At 47.2% G+C, this 18721-nt stretch overlaps 1 protein-coding gene across 1 annotated transcript in view; it reads right to left on the reverse strand.

The window, feature by feature from the left end:
- Nucleotides 1-8776: 8776 nt before the first annotated feature.
- The window catches only part of D2HGDH (D-2-hydroxyglutarate dehydrogenase), a 34670-nt gene continuing 24725 nt past the window's right edge, over nt 8777-18721 (reverse strand). The window contains 3 exon segments of the mRNA XM_020989019.2: nt 8777-11710; nt 16867-17032; nt 18226-18368. Of these exon segments, the coding sequence (XP_020844678.2) occupies nt 11448-11710; nt 16867-17032; nt 18226-18368 (572 nt within the window). The 3' untranslated portion in view covers nt 8777-11447.

Here is an 18721-nt window from a genome sequence, read left to right on the forward strand (position 1 = left end):
GTTTTCCCCCAGGGACAGCAGCTCTGAGAAATGAGTTCATCTTCTGCCCTGAGTCTGGCCACGGCTGCCCTCTTGCAGGCCTCTGGGAAGTCTACAGGTTCACCATGACCACCTAGAGCAGCCTAGGAATTCCTGAGGATCCCCAGTGGGCTGCCTAACCAGAGAAGGCGATGGGGACCAGCCAGCCAGGGCCACGTGTAGGAAGAAATTTACAGTGACAATGTTCTGTAGGCTAGATTCGATCAGCAGAAACAAGAGAGAGGACTTCTACAGTATCCCAGACGAGAGGAAATGAAGCCTCATGGAAGTCTCTTGGGCAAGACAGGGACCAGTACTACTCAGAGATCTGGAGAGTTCATCGTTATGAGCCTTTGGCTTCTTTCCAGGCATGCAGTGCCATCACCAGGACCCACTTGGAGGGTGGTAGGAGCGCTGACGACCAGACAGAAACATTATTCCTCCAAAGAGAAAGGGATGACCAGAACACACCAGCTACTGAGCCTTGGCCCATCTCTGACTTCATCAGCTCTTGGCCAGGGAACCACCCCGGAGCCCATTTCCTCTGGGGCTCCTGCTTCTCCCCATGAATGGGGAGCCTTGGGGCAAACAGGAAGCCTTAGGGTGATGTCCCCCCACACACACACACTTGTAGAAAACAAACTTAGGCACGCCATGAATGCCCTCCCAGCTGGCGTTGCCATGAATGGCATCTAAGCACAAAGGGGTTCCCTGGCAAGTCCCGCAAAGCTCATGACTGTCTCCAGCACAAAGGAGCCAGTTAGCGCTCTGCACTCTCAGCCAGCAGCCATCACTTGGTGTGACAGGCATAGTGAAAGCCACTAGTGTCCCCATGAACACCTGCTTTATTCAGTAGACCTCACAAGCTTCCTGAATAGCACATTTCATTTTCAACTCCTTCTCAATTGACAGTATCCTGCCCCTGAAATAGAACGGATTGAGAATATGGGCAGTCAGCGATCAGTGCATTCTTTTGGAAGAGAGTGCATGGGATATTCCTAATGGTGGACGTTCACATGGTGATCCGGCGTCTGCCAAACACAGTCCCCGTAGCCTCACATCTGAGCACCACCTCTTGGTCCAGTGCTGGGAGGGAGTCAGTATGAATGTTAGCAGTGGAATGGAAGCTTCTTGAAAGCAGGGGCATTTCTTTTGTATCCCTAATACTTGGGCCTGGGACATAACAATCACTTCACAAATGCTGTATCTGTTCATCTGTGTATCTCTAGCTGTCTGTTGATCTAATTGAGTGCCTCGCCCATCAGAGGCACTTACTAAGAACTTATGAAATTCTGAATCACCATTTTGTGAATGAGGGGACTGCAGCTCATAGAGCTGCATGGAGCCAGGTCTTCTGGATGCAAAGCCCTGCACTCTATCCACTACACCAGGATATCTGCTGCTCCTGAATCAAAGCCCAAAGGATCAAAGGCCACATAAAAATGATTCAGTGGGTTTGTTCTTAAAAGAGAAAAGATATTCTAATTGTACATTTTTAAATTAATTTTTAAAATCCCTATTCAATGAATAACAGTTGACATTTACATGTCAGTCTGTGATTACAAACTGATTTATGGACAGCCCACCTGATCCTTGCAACAGCCCTATAAAGTTGATTATAGTCATATTATTACCGTTCTGTAGATAAGGAAACAGAGGGTGTCTAGCACAAAGTCAAAAGGCCAAGAGACGGCCTTGCTCCTGTTTGCAGATGACTTTGTGCCAATTACGTTAAGCCCAAGAACACCAGAAGGTCTCATGGATGAGATCTGTGGCCATTCCAAAGACAGCCTCCTGATCCACACAGAAGAAACCACATGAATGGCCCCATTGCATAGATGAGGCCAAGTGGCCCACTGAGGTCTCCCTCAGCACATGTACCTTGGAGAGGCATTGCAGACAGACACCGAGCTGGGCCCAGTGCTGAGTTGAAAGAATCACAGAATGTCAGAGTGGAGGGTGGGGTTCAACATTTCCCAGTTACATGTTGATCAGGCTCTGGCCATAGGCAGTGAATCTGACACGTCTGATGTAGCCCAGTTCATTCCTGAACAAGAATCCCTTCTACTGAGATCCCCACCAAGCGGTCACCCAGCCTTGGTTCCAAGCCCTCCAGGGAGGGGGTGCTCACTGCCTCCCGAGGAAGCTCATCCCCCACATCAGAAAGGTTTTCCTCAAATTGCCTCTTTGTAACTGCCACGCGCTGCTCCTCAATCCACCCTGATGCTTAGACGCATCATTGGTTCCCCTCTTCTAATGTCAGAGGTAGCCAGGCACTAGGTAGCCATGAAGATGGAAATTTCCATCAAGGAAAAGGGGCGGGGGGGGGAGATGGGGGGAGGGTACTGGGTAAGAGGAAATGCCAGCCCACAACAGACAATCTGTCATAAGAAAGAACTATGGAGTGTAGGGTGAATGCACATCAAAGCAGACTATTTTCACTCTGGGGTTTTGTTTTTTTTTTCTTTTTCATGGTTTTCCCCTTTTGTTCTGATTCTTCTTTCACAACATGACTAATATGGAAATATGATTAATATGATTGTGCATGTATAACCTATATCAGATTGCTTGCTGTTTTTGGGGGGTGGGGAACAAGAGGGAAGGAGAAAAATTCGGAACTCAAAATATTACAAAAGTGAATGTTGAAAACTATCTTCACATGTAATTGGGGAAAAAACCACTGTTAAGTGGGGGGCAGAAAACCAGGGGGCTGAGGTCTCGAGTGCTCCAGTGTACACATCGTACCACTACAAGTACTCAAAGGCATTGTCCTGTGTCGTTTCGTAGCCAATTCTCCAGCGGGAAAGGTGCTCAATAAATGCTCGTTGACCTGATTGACTCATATGACATGCAGTCAAGGCCCTTCACCATTCTGGCTGCCCTCCCCCCTGTTTTCCAGGTTCTCGTGTCTTTCCTAAAACAGGATGGTGTCCAAAACTGAGTATAGGCAAAGGGCTATCAATGGGCAGAAGCTGCTCCCAGGAAGTCCATCCAACATGCTAGAAGCCTTCCTCAATTTCTCTTGGCCCTGCAAGGATATCTAAGGAGCATGGAGGCTGCTCCTTGATAATCCTTCATTCTCAACATGAGCAGTCCCTTCAGAGGCAGTGTGGCATACCAGCTAGAGAGTCAGCCTTAGACTCAGGAGGACCTGGGTTCAAGTCCTGTCTCTGACACATATTGTCTGAGTGTCCCTGGGCAAGTCACTTAATTTTTAGGTGCCCTAGACAATTCTCTAGAAGAGAAGTTGCTGAGAATGTGCCAACCCACTGAGAGGGAGTGTCCTTAACCATGAAACTCCCAGACCAATAAAATCACAGTCTCTGTCCTCTTCTACAGGTGATGTTATATGCCCATGAATCATAGAATCTCACAGTCTCTGAAGAATCAAAACTGGAGATTACCCCTAGGGCAGTGGAGAAGTGTGTGGTGCATGCTGAAAGTGGCATCAAAATTATCACCTCGCAGATGAGGGATCAGAAGAGGAGGCAGGCCAAATATGTGGAGTCCCAGGGCTAAAAGATGGGCACTGTACAGGCTACATGGATAACCCAAATATTCTTTAAAATGTTTTTTAAAAAAGATGTACAGAAGGGCAGCTAGGTGGCACAGTGGATAGAGCACCAGCCCTGGAGTCAGGAGGACCTGAGTTCAAATCCAGCCTGAGACACATAATACTTCCTAGCTGGCGTGACTCTGGGCAAGTCACTTAACCCCAGGCAAGTCACTTAACCCCAATTGCCTCGCTTAAAAAAAAAAAGATGTACAGAAGGCCCCAAACATGCAGGAGAGATGCTTGACAGAGGATTCCTGGGAGGGCATGGACCAGAATGATACAGATTGGGGAACAAGGGGTGTCAGTGGAGGGAGATCTCAGAGCCCTTGAAATACTGCGATGGTGGCATCATTCTTCAGTTCTCCCCCTGGCCATTTAAGAGGCAGATGCACATGCTCTCCAAGTCTGCCCAAGCCACAAGAGGCAGTGAGATGAGGCCCTGGCTGACCCGCCGGCACTCTGGCAGAGCACATAGTGTTTGGAAACAAGTCTGAATTAGGTGCTGTTCAGAAGGTTCCTTTTGCTGATGCTCTGGAGTGGTTCCGAGGAAGGAAAGTCTGTCCGGAGCATGGCTTTGTGCCTCGTGAGGACATCTGTGCCAGTCATCTCAAATGACTGTGGAGATAACGTGTCCAAGCCTTGGCATCAACAGCAAGGTCCCTGCCATCTGCACAGTCTGATGAACTACTCCAGTCTCTGCTGTGTGTGGGTGTGTATGCGCACACGCACGTGCACACTAGTGCATATCCCCTCCAATAATGCAGACCTATCCACGCCCGTGCATCATCATTCCTATCCCTGCCCTTCCATAAAGTCACCACCAGGGGTCCATCCAACATGCTGGAAGCCTTCCTCAATTTCTCTTGGCACCACAAGGATATCTAAGAAGCATGGAGACTGCTCATTGATAATCCTTCATTCTCAACACAAGACTAGCCCATCTGCTTTGGATTTCTTTGATGAGATACTTTACTCTGCTGCTTCTGCATAACTTCTCATGGACATGTGTTGCCTCTGCTCCCCTCCCCATGTGCCTCTCCATTGCCTTTGGAGACTGGTAGCCACACAACATCATCAGAAAGGCAGCGAAGAAAGAAAAGAAGAAGGGAGGGAGAAAGAGAGGGGGGAGAGGGGGAGAAGGGAAAGAGAAGAGAATAGAGAAAGGGAAGGAAAGAAGGAGGGAGAGAAGGACAGTGGAAGGAAGGAAGGAAGGAAGGAAGGAAGGAAGGAAGGAAGGAAGGAAGGAAGGAAGGAAGGAAGGAAGGAAGGAAGGAAGGAAGAAGTAGGAAGGTAGGAGGAAGGAAGGAAGGAAGGAAGGAAGGAAGGAAGGAAGGAAGGAAGGAAGGAAGGAAGGAAGGAAGGAAGGAAGGAAGGAAGGAAGGAAGGAAGGAAGGAAGGAAGGAAGGAAGACTCTTTGTTTCAGGGACAAGCTAGAATTCTTTAAAGGAGCTCTGCAATTTCCCTAAGGAGATGCAACCTGTTCTCCTCCTAATTAGCTCTGGGCCCAGGTCATCATATTCTTTCTGTATCTCCCCAAGATGCATGTGTGTCTATATTTATATATGATATAGATGTGTGTGTGTGTGTGTGTGTAAATAAATGAAATATATCAAATATATTGTGTCCTAAAAGTCTTAATGCAATTCTAAGCTTTAATAACTCTAGAATTAAAAATACTATAAACTTTGAAAAAAACACCAATTAAAATTTTTATTTACAATTCCTTAATTTTTCAAATTTTTAATAATAAATCTGCCGTTTTAACCTTAACAAGGTGGCACACTCTGCCATCATTCATTGCATCTGCAATAAGTCCTGGATGACACTTTCTCAGGCTGGTGAACCAGAAGTGGTCCCCTTGCTTGGCCACCTCAGTCACCTGACCTATCTCCATTAGAATCTTTCTCATAAGGTCATGGCAAAGCTACCTTAAACACATCCAAACCTCCATCTTTGGAGAATCTTAAGGCTGGGATTACAAAGGCAATCCTTTCAATCCCTAAAAAGCAGCTGGTGAAAATTTTTATAGACTTTGAAAATTGACTAGAGCAAGGTATGCCACAAGACAGTGGCTGGGTTGAACTTTAATAAGAAACAAAATGGTATGTTAAAATTTTAAGTAACCTTTCAAATGTTGTTTTTGGGGAGTTTGTAGCATCTCTATTTCTGAAGTTATTAAAAGCTTAAAACCGTACTACAATTTTGGGGATACCCCTATACACACACACACACACACACACACGCCACACACATAGAAATGGACACCCTCCAACTGTATGTTATAGTCTAGACAACAAGGATTCCTCATTCGCTTTGCCTTTCATGTGCGGATAGTCAGGTTGAACTCTTTTGCGTGATAATGGCCATTTAAATGAGACTCTGTAATGTCCTGGGGCTGGATGCAACCAGCACAACATGAACCACAAATGAGAGTAGTACGAGACCCCCACAATCTAAGATGGGGGAGCCTAACGTTTTGCCAGCATGGATCTCTTCTCAGAACAGTGGTTTTAAATGCATAAAATATACAGAATTACAAAGAAAACCAAAGGCTAGTGAAAATCCAAATGTAATTTTCTTTACCATCCAAGTTCACAGACCCTGTGAAATCCCCACCTTAGGACCTGTGATGTAGAAGGAGCCTTTCTGTGTCCTGGATTCTACATGGGATCGACTCCAGCAGCAGGGCAGCCTTCTCATTATTATTAATCAGAGAGTCGTCAAACAAAGTTATGTCTATTGTTCTAAGTTTCATTGATTCACATGACTCAAAAAGTGTTTCTGTGAGATGCCTCATTAATCAAAATGTACCTACCATGTGATGGCCAAACGGTGACTAGGACTCCCCATTAGGACTCCCCAGTGACCCTGGGTCTGGACAGTTACTCAGGCCACTAGATGGCACTTGGACTCAGTAACCTCTTGCAGCGAATGACCAGCCAAGCCTCTGGGGGAGCAGTGGTCAGAGCGCTGGGCGGTCTGTCCCTTACTACCTGTCCAACCTTGGGCAGGTCACCCACTTCTCTGGACCACAATTTCTCCATTTGTAAAATGAAATGATTCCTCGATGTCTTCTGGGGTTTCTTCCAGCTCTAAATCCAGCAAAAATGCCCATCCTGAAGGAAGCCCTCCCTGATTTAGACGTGGGTAGTCATACCCTAAGGCTTGACCTTCTTTGATTTCCTGGGGTTGGGGCACTACAGAGCTCTTCTTCTATCTAGACTAATACGTTACCTTGACAAATGAGTAAGTCAACAAACTTAGAGCCAGGAAGACTTGGATTCAAATCCTGCCTCAAATGCTGACTAGCTGTGTGACTCTGAGCGAGCCACTTTAACATAACCCAGTTTTCCCATTTGCAGAATGAGTAGATTGGCCTTTCAAGTTCCTTCTAGCTCTGAATCTATGATCCCACCATATCCAGTACTGCAACCTTGCTCTCCTGTATCTGCTGCGGTCCTCTCCAATCTCCTTCCCCTGAAACAAAAGAACAAATGTAGAGCCCAAGCGTGAAGGTCCACATTCATGGATCACGTATTTGGCCTCCAGTGGGGAGGGCCTTACAGCATCAGCTCTTCTCTCACTGGGATGTGGCCAGAATGGAAGAAGTCAACCCAATATGGATCCAGGCTTTCTAGAGCCTTGGGAATGCCCCCAGGTCCAGGCTCCCCACCACGTGATTAGCAGACCAGTACCAGTCACTAAATATCCGTCATGTGCTCCAAAGCTCCAGCACTTCTTAAACTGTGGGTTGGGACTCCATATCCAGTCTTGACCCACAGTTTAAGAAGTGCTGAAGGACTGCCTTTTCAATAAAGGTGGGTGGGGAGGGAGGAAGGGAGAAAACGTGTAACCCAAAGATTTAAAAACGTATGTTAAAAATTAAATAAATAAATAAAAATAAAGTTACCAAATCACAAAAAAAAAATCCAAACTAAAAAAAAAAAAGACATGTATGATCTAATTCTGTGTGGGCAGATAATCTATAAGTCACCTGGCTGTAATTAAGTCGCATCCTGGTCCTTCATTTTGGCTTAAGTACTAACTAAATAGAAGTGTAAGCATTAATGATTATCATTTAACTTACCCAAATTTACAGAGGTATTTTATTTTAGAATCTGATCCTTGAGGCAATTAAAATTTAATGGACATTTTTGACACTCCAAAAACCACAGATTATATAAAATAAAAGTCACCTGTATCTACAGTGCATCCTGATACAACTGTATTCATTTATAGGAAAGAAAAAAACAAGAAGTGCTGAAGGAGAGGGCAGCCAAATGGTGCAGAGGATAGAGCCCCGGCCCTGGGTTCAGGAAGACCTGAGTTTAAGAAACCCTATTCTACACAACTTTCTTTACATGAGGGTCATCATGACTCTCCCAAAAGCAAGTGACCCAGCCTCTCCTACATAGCCACCGGCATGAGCAGCACTCTGCCGGTGCTCCTAAGGATGAGCTTCTCAGCCAGTGCATTTCACTAGGATGCCAATCTGGTCCAAATGCCACGACCTTTCATCAGTCGCTCAATTCCTCTTTTAATAGGCCATGTAACTTAGAGCTAGTTACAAAAAAAAGAGGAGCTTAGATATCTCCTCACAATCTTACCACAGAGCAAAACACGAGGATACTTCGTTGCTTTGAATTAGCCATGATTAAGCCTGTGCACAGAACTGGTGTGAGTGTTGATTAGCATTCAGACTGGGTTGGCAAGTGCTTCCCTCTCTCTCTTCCCCCCCCCCTCCCCCACCAATCCATCAGTATTTAGCTATCATCCTCCTTCCCCAGATCTCCTTGAGAGCCTAACCAACTGGAGTCCATCTTACTTGCAAGGACAACTCTCATCTCACTTTCAAAATGTGAGCGCTTAAACTCTGCCCTTAGCAATGCATGATGGTCCTTCACGCTAACCCTGCCCCAGGTTTCCCACAGCTAAACTCTCAGACACCAAGTAGTTGGACAGATGGTGGATGAATTCTAGTTGACCTCTGAGGTCCCTTCCGGCAATTAGATTCCATCATTTTGTGACCCCCCCCCCAAAAAAAGAAAGTGTTTGCTGAGTTTTGTCCCTCCTCCAAACTGAACGACAGCAGCACACGAGCATGCTGCACCTGCACGCGCCCGACAGACCTCAGCACTTCCCCTTCAAGAGGCTCCTCAACTCCCCACCGGCTCTAGCACACACAGGGAAAATGGCTCCAAATTTTGCTGCTTTATTATTTTATTCATTATTTCATGGCGCCAAAATGTAGTTACAAAAGACAAATTAATTTAGTGTGTTCAGTAATACTTTTGGGTAGAGTCCTTTACTATCGCGTGGCCCGTTCGTCAAAACACTCAGCAATTGAGGAACGCCATCCTATTTCCCTGCATGGTGGGATTACGGGACAAGTCGGGGTGATCACAGTAAGGTCCTAGCATAACGAGGACGTTAAGAGAACTAGCTCCCTAAATCCTCTTATGGGCTTCCTCCAGGTTCAAACTGGAACCCAGTCTGCGTGCTACATGAGGGAGCTGGACTGGACAGCACTATGGAGCCAGAGACATGATAAGATATTACGATATTACGATAGCATCATTGTCATCATCATCACCTACAGTACAGTGAGGTGCTTCATAAGAAGGCTTTATTGTTATTCAGTCCTTTCAGCTGTGTCTGACTCCTCATGACCCCATTTGGGGTTTTCTCAGCAAAGATACTAGAGTACTTTGTCATTTCCTTCTTCAGCTCATTTTTACAGATGAGGAAACTGAGGCAAGTAGGGTTAAGTAACTAGCCCACAGTTACTAGACACAGCCAGTAAGTATCTGAAGCCAGATTTGAACTCAGGAAGATGAGTCGCTGTGCATTGTGGCACCACCTAGCCGCCCCAGGAGGGCTTTATTGCAGCACTCTTTCCCAATTATACAACGAAAGACAATGAAGGGAGTGAAAACCCTCGTTGGGGGACACAATGGAAGCCATCAGTGGCAGGAAACACAGTCTGGGTCACCTTATTCCCAGTCCAGTAGGCTCATCCACTTTACCCCAGTGCCTCTGCCACACACAGAAAATCTTTGTTACCCTACAGAAATGACCATACAGAGGAAAGTTATTCTTGGGAAAAGAGATCATGAAAAATCCATGAAATATTTGTCTTCATCTGCAGTAAAGGCTGCTATAGGAAGACATGGGCCATACTGGGAAAGATGTCAGCTCTGGGTGCTATTAGACAATACACATCCCAGCAGATCACAGGTGATCACACACCTAACAGTAACTGAGACAAAAACCTACATTGCCCAAGGGGATTTGCCGGCTTAGGAATGGAGCAGCTGGACTGGACCTCTCCAAGGTCCTCTCCAACTCTCTGTGAAATGCTGGAATAATGGGCCCTGAGGCATGTTTCCATGCCTTGGTTTACTTATGTCTCCAAGCAGGTAAAACAACAATCCATGTTTTACAACAGCCAGGTCAAGATAAAACACAAGCGTGACAGAACAAGCACTCCATCAGGAGGATTAGCTCTCTCCTAAATCTTACCCTTCCAAATCGACACAATCTCGCCCGGTTTTCTTTGGCATTCCTTTTAATCTGGTGCAAATATAATCACCTACTAAAAGCCAAGGTTGTTGCTCTGGGTATGTTAGGTGGTATAGTAGAAAGTACTGGAATTGGAGTCAGGAAGGAAGATCTGAGTTCAAACCTTGCCACAGATACTTAACTAGCTGTGTGACCCTAGATAAGTCACTTAACCTCTATCAGCCTCAGTTTTCTCACTTGTGAAATGGGGCTAATAAAAGTACCTACCTCACAGGGTTGCGGTGAGGATCAAATAAAAGGACATGCCCAGTGCATTGGAACCCTTAAAGCATAAGATAAATCCAATGAAATCCAGCAGCAAGCTTTTAATTACCATCTGCCATATCTTTGTCGCCCAACTCTAGCCTCTTCCAACCTCCACAAAAATCTTCCCTAAGACAGGAAATCATGCCCCCAGAGGAGGGAGCTAAATGTATTTCCATCCCCTGAATAGGCTCAAGGTAAAATGATCGAAATAAATACCCACCTCTTAGTACCCTTGGCCCAAACACACAATTGGTATACTGAAACAGGAAAGGATGCTTGTCTACTGATTTTGTTACCCAGGGCTGAAGGCAGGCAGGGCTCTTGTGATTCTTTGCAAGGCTGACATAGAGCATATCTTCCTAAAGAATCAAGGCGCTGAACTTTGGACCTCGAAGAGAAGCCAGAGGACAGCCAACACATGCTTTCACCATTTTAATCAGAGGCAAGCATCGGAGTGACCACCCCCAACTGTTCTTGCCTCTGATTAAGGAATGGGGGAAAAAAAGAGAGAAAATTCACATTGCCCCTAGGACTACCAGCCTGAATCTCATGGCAAACACTGATAGGGCTCAACCCATGCTATCATTCCTATACTTTGACTCACCTGAATGTGCTGGACAGAGGATTAGAGCCAGAAGGGACCTAGAGGTAGTCTGGTCCCACCCTCTCTCATTGTATGGGTCAGAAAACTGAGGGCCATAGAGGACAAAGGGAATTTCCAAGATCACATAGGTGGTTAGTACCAGAGCCTAGATTTGAACTCTGGTCCTTGAACTCCAAATCCAGGGTTCTTTCCACTATGCCACACCAGGGAATAGGGACACCATGGTCTCAAGCTGGAAAAGAAGCCACACCAGAGCAGGAGTAGCCAGTACGGACGGTTGGCAACCCCCTGTCCTCTGGAATCACCACAATTAGTACAATGAGGTTGTGTCCAGAGTTCTTCTTGGCTCTTAATTGCAATCACTTATTAAAATACAGAAGGAATCCCAACGCAGGGAGTCCACATGGGTCTAAATAGCAGCATCACCAAAGGACGGCAGCATCAAGAGGAACTCGATGGCAGGGTCTTGTAAGGGTTCAGGATTCCCTTGGGATCCAACGTGCCTTTGATCTGCTGCATGAGAAGGATCGCTTCTTGGGTCTTACTGTAGCCAATGAAATCCTTCTTCTTGAACCCCAGCCCGTGTTCTGCACTTATGCTCCCGTGGTGCCGGGCAGTCCACTCATACACATATGGCTCAATGGCCTTCAGGAGGGAAGAGCTGTATGAGTTGGCCGTTACATTTAAATGCAGATTGCCATCTCCTGAAGGAAGAGAACACAATTAGATCAGAGACCGGGCATCCTGGAACACGCAGCATCATGGAGAACAGAGAGAATGTTGGTAACAACAGACCTGCCCATGGTTAAGTATTGGTCAGGTGCAGGTTAGGTAGGTGGATTCTTTTAGCAATGCTTTTGACAAAATCCAACAGACAGAGGCTGCCCCAAAAGCTCACAATGACCAAGACTGAGAGCCCACAGGCAGGGCCGCAGATTGATCGTACGACGTCTTTAAAACAAAACGAGGCAAAAATAACCCTCGAGCACAAGGACCCAACGCTGCATTACTAGCTCTAGATAAATGGCCTCAACACAAGAGCAGGGATCACTTTCCTCTCGTTTAAGTCCTGACTGGCTTCCATGGGACTCACACCCGATTTAGTCTGGGGAAAGGATGCTGGGCAAAGAGCTAAGCACAGATTCTAGCCCCAGCTCGCTCCGGGGCCCTGCCAAGTCACTGAGGTCTTTGGGCCTCCATTTGGGGGGGGGGGTTCTTCTACAGAATGGGGATAATTGGCACATCTATTTGATTGGATAATTTGAAAATTAAATATGACCTTGCAGATCTAGGTAATGGTGCTTTGGCAAAGTTACAAACTCAATGTCCTTAGACATTTTTCAATTTTTTTTTCTTTTAAGCTCTTTCACCAAGTGTTGGCATGGGCACAGGTGCCTAAGCCTGGGCCAGCACCTCTTTGGGGAAAACCCGCCTTGTCAAATTAGCTTTGGGGAGGCTAGTCTGAGCCTGGGTGGAAGCCACAGACCCATCAACCTCCTTCCAGCAACATGCCCATAGAGAAACAGACTTCTTGTCACCCCCACATGCTGCTTGGGAAACCCCAGAAGGACTCCAACATCCCCACACGTGCTGAGGACCCAGCGTCTAGCCTACCCTACCACCCAGGCCCAAAGGATAACCCAGGGACTGAACCTGGGAACAGGATGCAAACTACTGACCTGGCTGTCCCACCCTTTGGGATGAGGAGATGGGACTGCAGGAGCACCCCTTCTCTCCAGGCACAACCTCCCCCACACAATTCTCTCCTTCTACCACCATCACCCCATGCATGCACCTGTGTTGATATATGCCCACATACAGACACATACACATACACACACACACATGGCCCATTTCCATTACCACAGTATGGCAGTAAAGATCCTGCACTTGGAATCAAGTGAGCAGGATTCCAATCCCAGCTCTGCCGTGTGTGTGGTGTGTGTGTGTGTGTGTGTGTGTGTGTGTGTGTGTGTGTGTGTGTGTGTGTGTGACCATGAGCCGGTCCCCCAACCTCCAGAGGCCTGTAAAATGAGGCTGACCGGCCTCAAGGGCCTCCTGATCTACATCGATGAGCACATAATGAGTTCGGCCTTCCCGGTCACCAGATGCTTCGGGTCCCAGGCTTGGCAGAGTCTCAGACCTTTGGTTGGTAGTCAGCAGGAGCCAGAGCGCCTGCAGCCCACACGTGCCAGTGGCAATGGAAATGACTGGCACACACCTCCCGGCAGGGGGCATAAGCCAAGCGCCATAGGGATGAGGGAAAGGGACGGGCACTGCAAAGTCCGCCCCCTGGATGCTGCCCTCTCTTGCCAGTTGTACAAGGGGTCTGCTGGTCAGCTGTGCACAAGGCAGACCTTGCCTGGCCTCAGGAAGGTCACGTGTCTGGTAATGGGCAGGCGCTCCACGCAGCTCCAGTCCCAGCCAGAGCTCTCCTCTCCGTCCCCAGAGGGCAGGGATGCATTCAGCCCAGCAGAGGCCCCACACCACAGCTCTGTACCCATTCCCAATTTCAAGTCACTTGAAGAGGCTCATGTAGCCACCCACCTCTCCTGCTGGGCCCTGGTGCAAATTGTTAAGAGGAGCTAGAAGCTGCAACGCGAGCAGCCCATCCATGCCGTCGTCATTCAGAACAGAAGACCCATCCCTGAGATGCGAGCACTCAATTACTAATGGTGACTGTGGGCAGTGGTATTCCCAAAACGGAGCTAGGTGCAGGGGGCAGACCATCTGATCCAGACAGGGAAATGTGATGCCATCTGGACACGTGAGTCCTTTTGGAGTATGAGGTCAGGCAACTGTGTGTCTTTGCCCTTGGCTCCTCATGGACCCAAGGTCCAGCGTGAGCTCCCATCATCCAGGACCAGGAAGGCCGAAACGAGAGCAGAGGGCTATCTCTTCTGCTCCTGGGACACCAACCAGCAAGCCGCATGGGCCCGGGCTGCCTCTGGCATCTCTGTGCTCCAACTACGGTGGCACGGGAACCTTATCATCCCCACTGCTCATTCCTTCTACCCTCTGCAGTCTGAAGAGCCCTGTCCTTGGTCCTGACCACTCTCTGCTCTACACCACCATCCTATCCAGCCCAGGCAGCAGGCTCACCCTCTCGGGGACCTTCTGCTTGTCCTCAACATAGTGAAAAGCGGTCCGTCGCCAAGCAGTCATCCCTGTGAGCCCCAGCTTCTCCTGGCTCTCACACCTCAGGCCGTCGAGCCTCCATTCCCAGCCGTTGTCTAGCCAGCTTCCTGCCATCCACTTCTCTTCTTCCCCACTGCACCAGCATTTCATGCTGGAAGCAGACTCCTTTCCCCCTCACCCCTTGCTCTGACCTCTCTGATGTTCCCTCTCCCCTCTTCCTCTCTCATCAGATAAAATGGCGGGGCTGTTGCCTCCCACAGTGCCCATTAGCTCTCCACAGCTCTCAGCTCTTCCTGTTGGTAAGAAGTAGGTCGTCAGTGGCAGTTCCCCTCATCAGTCTCTCTGCCTCTAGAATGAAATTATCCTCAAGGCAGTCCAAGATTTTACCAGCTCTTCTCACTTACACGAAGAGCATCCCAGAAGACACCCCAATAGGTGAAGTCTTGATCACTACAAAACCATGCCTCCATAGCAGTTTCGCCAGCGGCTTTTGGACCTCCTCCCTTTCTCTTCCTTCCGGCCTGACCAGGCGGCTCTGTAATCTACATCCACCACATATTACTTGCATTGCTCCTCCTGCTCCATTCTCCTTCAGCCAAGTGCTCTCCACCCTGATTTTCCCCTCTGGCTTACGGATCCCCTCAGATGAGCACATCTCCTTCTCCTGCACTGCTACACCATCGTGCCTTTTCTCTACCTTCCATTGCCACAGCCAGTCATATGCATGTATCACCAAAGCTCAGGGATGGCTATAAGGCCAACTTTACCTCTACAATCTTTAGTTCATTTTGCTTATTAACCATAGTCTGCATATGGTAGGGCTTACTGACTTGATTTGATTGCACAACCAGGCAGACATCAGAAGCTGTGAGTACCAAGACGGCTCCTCCTCCTAAACACTATCTCCTCTACATTACTGGACCTCTTGACTGCTATTTTCCTATCTGCATCATACATGTTACCTGCAGGAGATGGCTAACAGGTGGCCCTTCTACCAGAACCGTAATTTCCTCAGTTTAAGAACACCTCTGAGTAGCACTGACTGGCAGCTGCTTTACAATCTGTAGTCAGAGTTGCCTGGGGCACTGAAAAGTAAAGTGACTTGCCCAGCGTCACACAGGTAATATAGAACCCAGGCAGGACTTGAACCCAGGTCTTCCCGATTCTGAGGCCAGCTTTCTATCCATTACACCATGCTATCTTGCTGCCTTGCTAGATATCAGCTCTATGCAGATGGCTCCCAAAACTCTATATCTAGCCCTAATTGCTCTCCTGAACTCTGGTCTCAAATTTCCTACTGTCAGCTGGACACCAACACTAGAACTGCTATCATTATCTTAAACCGAATTATCTCCACAACAGAACTCATTACCTTCCCCCCCAACCTGCCCCTCCTCCCCTACTTCTGTTGGAGGCATCACTCTCCTTGTATTCACCCACATGGGAAACCTCTGAGTCATCCTAGCTCCCCCACAGCCTCAGTCACTCCATTCCCCTCCCCCTATATACAGTCAATCGCCCCAAACCTTATTAATTCTGCCCCCCGACATCTCATACTTCTGTTCACTGGCTCTTGATTTGAAACCACCACCCCCCCCGCTTCAGGTCCTCAGTGTCTCTTTCTCTTGTGTGCCCATGACTCCTGTAACAGGCTCCAAACCGGTCTCCCAGAGCTGGGGCCAGAATCCTCCTTCTCTAAATTATCCTCCACACAGCTGCCAAAATAATCTTCCCAAGCTATAGGTCTGACCACCCCCATAGCTCAAAACTCTTCAGTGTCCCTATTTCATTGGAATGAAATACGAAATCCTCTGCTGTGTGAAGCCCGTCACAATCGGGCTCCCTTTCAGAGCACCCCTCTTCACTAAACCCACGATGTTCTGCCATAGAAGTGGCATTCCAAGCCCCCTCTCCGTATCTTTTCCCAAGCTGTCCCCCATGCCTGACATGCATTCCTTTCTCACTTCTATTTCTCCACATGTTTAGCTCAGTCACCACATCCTCCACAAGCCTTAATCTCCTCAGTTACTGGTGCAGTATCCAGACTTGAAACTGTGCTGACTGATGCTGCATCCCCCCTACAGCAGCTCCCTGATTGCAGGAACTGCCTTGTGTTTGCATTGCCAACAAGTAATTCTAGAGCTTTGCACATGGTGGGCACACTGGATTGAATCCTGTGAAAAGCAATCCCTTATAATTGGATGGGGAGGGAGGCTGACGTGGAGTAGGCAGAGAGCTGGCAGCTGGCTCTGTGGAGTCAGGAGGATCTGCCTCTTCTAGAGATGGGCTGGGTGACCCTGGACAAGTCTTGTGACTTCTCAGTGCCCTTTGCCACTCTCTAAGTGGCAGAGCAGGGCTAAGCTGCTTTGGTAAGGAGAGTTTCTGCAGGCCAAGTACCCTGAACTAATGACGTCAGAGATCTGGCTCCTTTCAAAAAAAATTTTAAATGTAACTGTATAGGACAATTCTTCCAAACAATGCAAAACAAAGACCTATAAAGCACTTTGGAAATTCTCTTAATCTGAAAAGACAGGCTCTTGGCCGGCCTTGTTTCAGCCCACTTTGCAGATGTCAATGTCAAGAAGAAGGCCACGAAGTGAACAGGTGCAGTAAGTGGAACCTAACTTAAAGTCTCATGGTTCTCAAGGCAATGCACTGATGACTGAGATACGCTACCCTCCCACCATCCAGGGAAAACGGGCCTTCCCAGGGGGCCACTCACCTAGGTGTCCATAACCCACCACACTCTTGGCACTCTGACCCAGGCGGCTCCGAATGTCAAGCACAATGTCATACAGCTTCTCCATAGGCAGTGAGATGTCATATTTGTATACGTAGCCATCTCGGCTCAGGGCCTCCGTGATCCTCTCCCTCAGGGCCCACAGCATCTAAGAGGCAGGAGGTCAGGGGAAATAAAAACAAGCATTTAGAGGAGCTCCAGTGAAAATAACAGCAAGCATTTCTATAAGACTTGCAGGCACATTGCATTCAATATCGTATGTGACCCTCACAACAGCCCTCTAACAGATGAGCCATTATTGTCCCCATTTTACAGATGAGGAAATTGAGGCTGACGTAAGTTAAGTGACTTATCCAGGGTCGTGTGGGTATTGAGAATAAAGTTGCTTTTTTTTTAGTTTAACACATAATAGTAAGTCCCAGAAGACACCTCATTCACTGGGAATTTTTACTTTATAAAGACGAGAGTGGAGTATGCCAAAAGTTACAACACACAGGCTATTTTCCTAAAGAGTTCTGTCGAAATCAAGTTTTTTTATACTGACTCTCATTTTAAATATGCTGCAGAAACTGACTATTTAAAGTTACCCTGGCGTATATACTTGTATGAAGTGAAGAAACTTTCCTAGAATGAAAAATCACTCCTTAATCTCTTTGTGAAAAATGGAGGTGAAGTCTGGCAAGTGAACGGTGATTTATTAGTATGGGTGGAATTTTTAAAGTTCTGATTCCACCAAGAAAGACAAATGATATTAAGCAAAGTTCATCCTGGGCAAAATAAACAAATAATCCACCTACAAAGTCAAGAAAAGACAATAATTCACAGCCTAATGAAAGAGGGTGGTGAAACCCGTTATTCTCTATCACAACTCTGAAAAGAAGAAAAATACCACTAGTAAGTACCAAAAGGGGATGTGCAACACAATAGATAATTATCCTCTGTGTTAAAAAAAAAAAAGCCCTGGGTTCAAGATGGACCTCTGACACCCTCTGGCCATGTGACCCTAAGCATGTCACTTAACCTCTTAGTGCCCCCAGTTAATGCAAAAAGACTATAAGATTCAGACCAGTTGCTGCTGATCTGCACTGGTGGAGGGAATCTCTATCCCCGAAGTCCCCCACACCAAAGAAATCCCAACAGGGAGGCACCAAAGAAGAAAACATTCACCACCAAACTCAAAAGGAAATTCTGCATCTGTTAACTTAGAAATACCTAAGAGCTTTTCTTTGTTAATCTTTTTCCAAAGTTCCTAAATAACATTAAACTGTAGGATATTCACCAAGGCATGATACAGAAATCTAAGAAGGAAAGGTTCCCAAACAGATTGAGGACCAGAGTTACCTTTATTTTCGTGTTATCCGTGGCTACAGTGCCATCTGTTACCAAACCAGAGCTCATGACCTGCTCCAGAAAGTTAGTCAATTTTTCCTCATCATGCCCAGCGTTAGAGCCCGAAGTTTCAATTAAAACATAGAAGGGATTTTCTGGAACCACACAAGAAAAGCACAAACTGGAGAAGTCGTGAGAGGTATAAATCCAACCAGTAATTTAAAATCAATTCCTGAAAAGCTCGGAGTTGGCACCGTCTGACTTTTCTGCCTTCTACAAATCCCTCCCACGGCTCCTCTAGAGAAAAGCTCAGCCATAATTCAATCGATTTCAAATACTTCTAGGCTAGACCGCCCACTAGGTATGCCCTCTCCCAGTGCCTCACTGTACTCAAGAATTTGTTTAGATCCATTTTTTACAGGTATTTGGAGGGGTTTCCCAGTGCCTCACTGTGGCATGACATCCCTGGAGGGCTAACCAAAGCCAGCTTGGCCATGTCCTGCAAAGC

Source organism: Phascolarctos cinereus, unplaced genomic scaffold, assembly GCF_003287225.1.
Source record: "Phascolarctos cinereus isolate Bilbo 61053 unplaced genomic scaffold, phaCin_HiC Scaffold_7;HRSCAF=346, whole genome shotgun sequence".
NCBI classification, from domain to species: Eukaryota; Metazoa; Chordata; class Mammalia; order Diprotodontia; family Phascolarctidae; genus Phascolarctos; species Phascolarctos cinereus.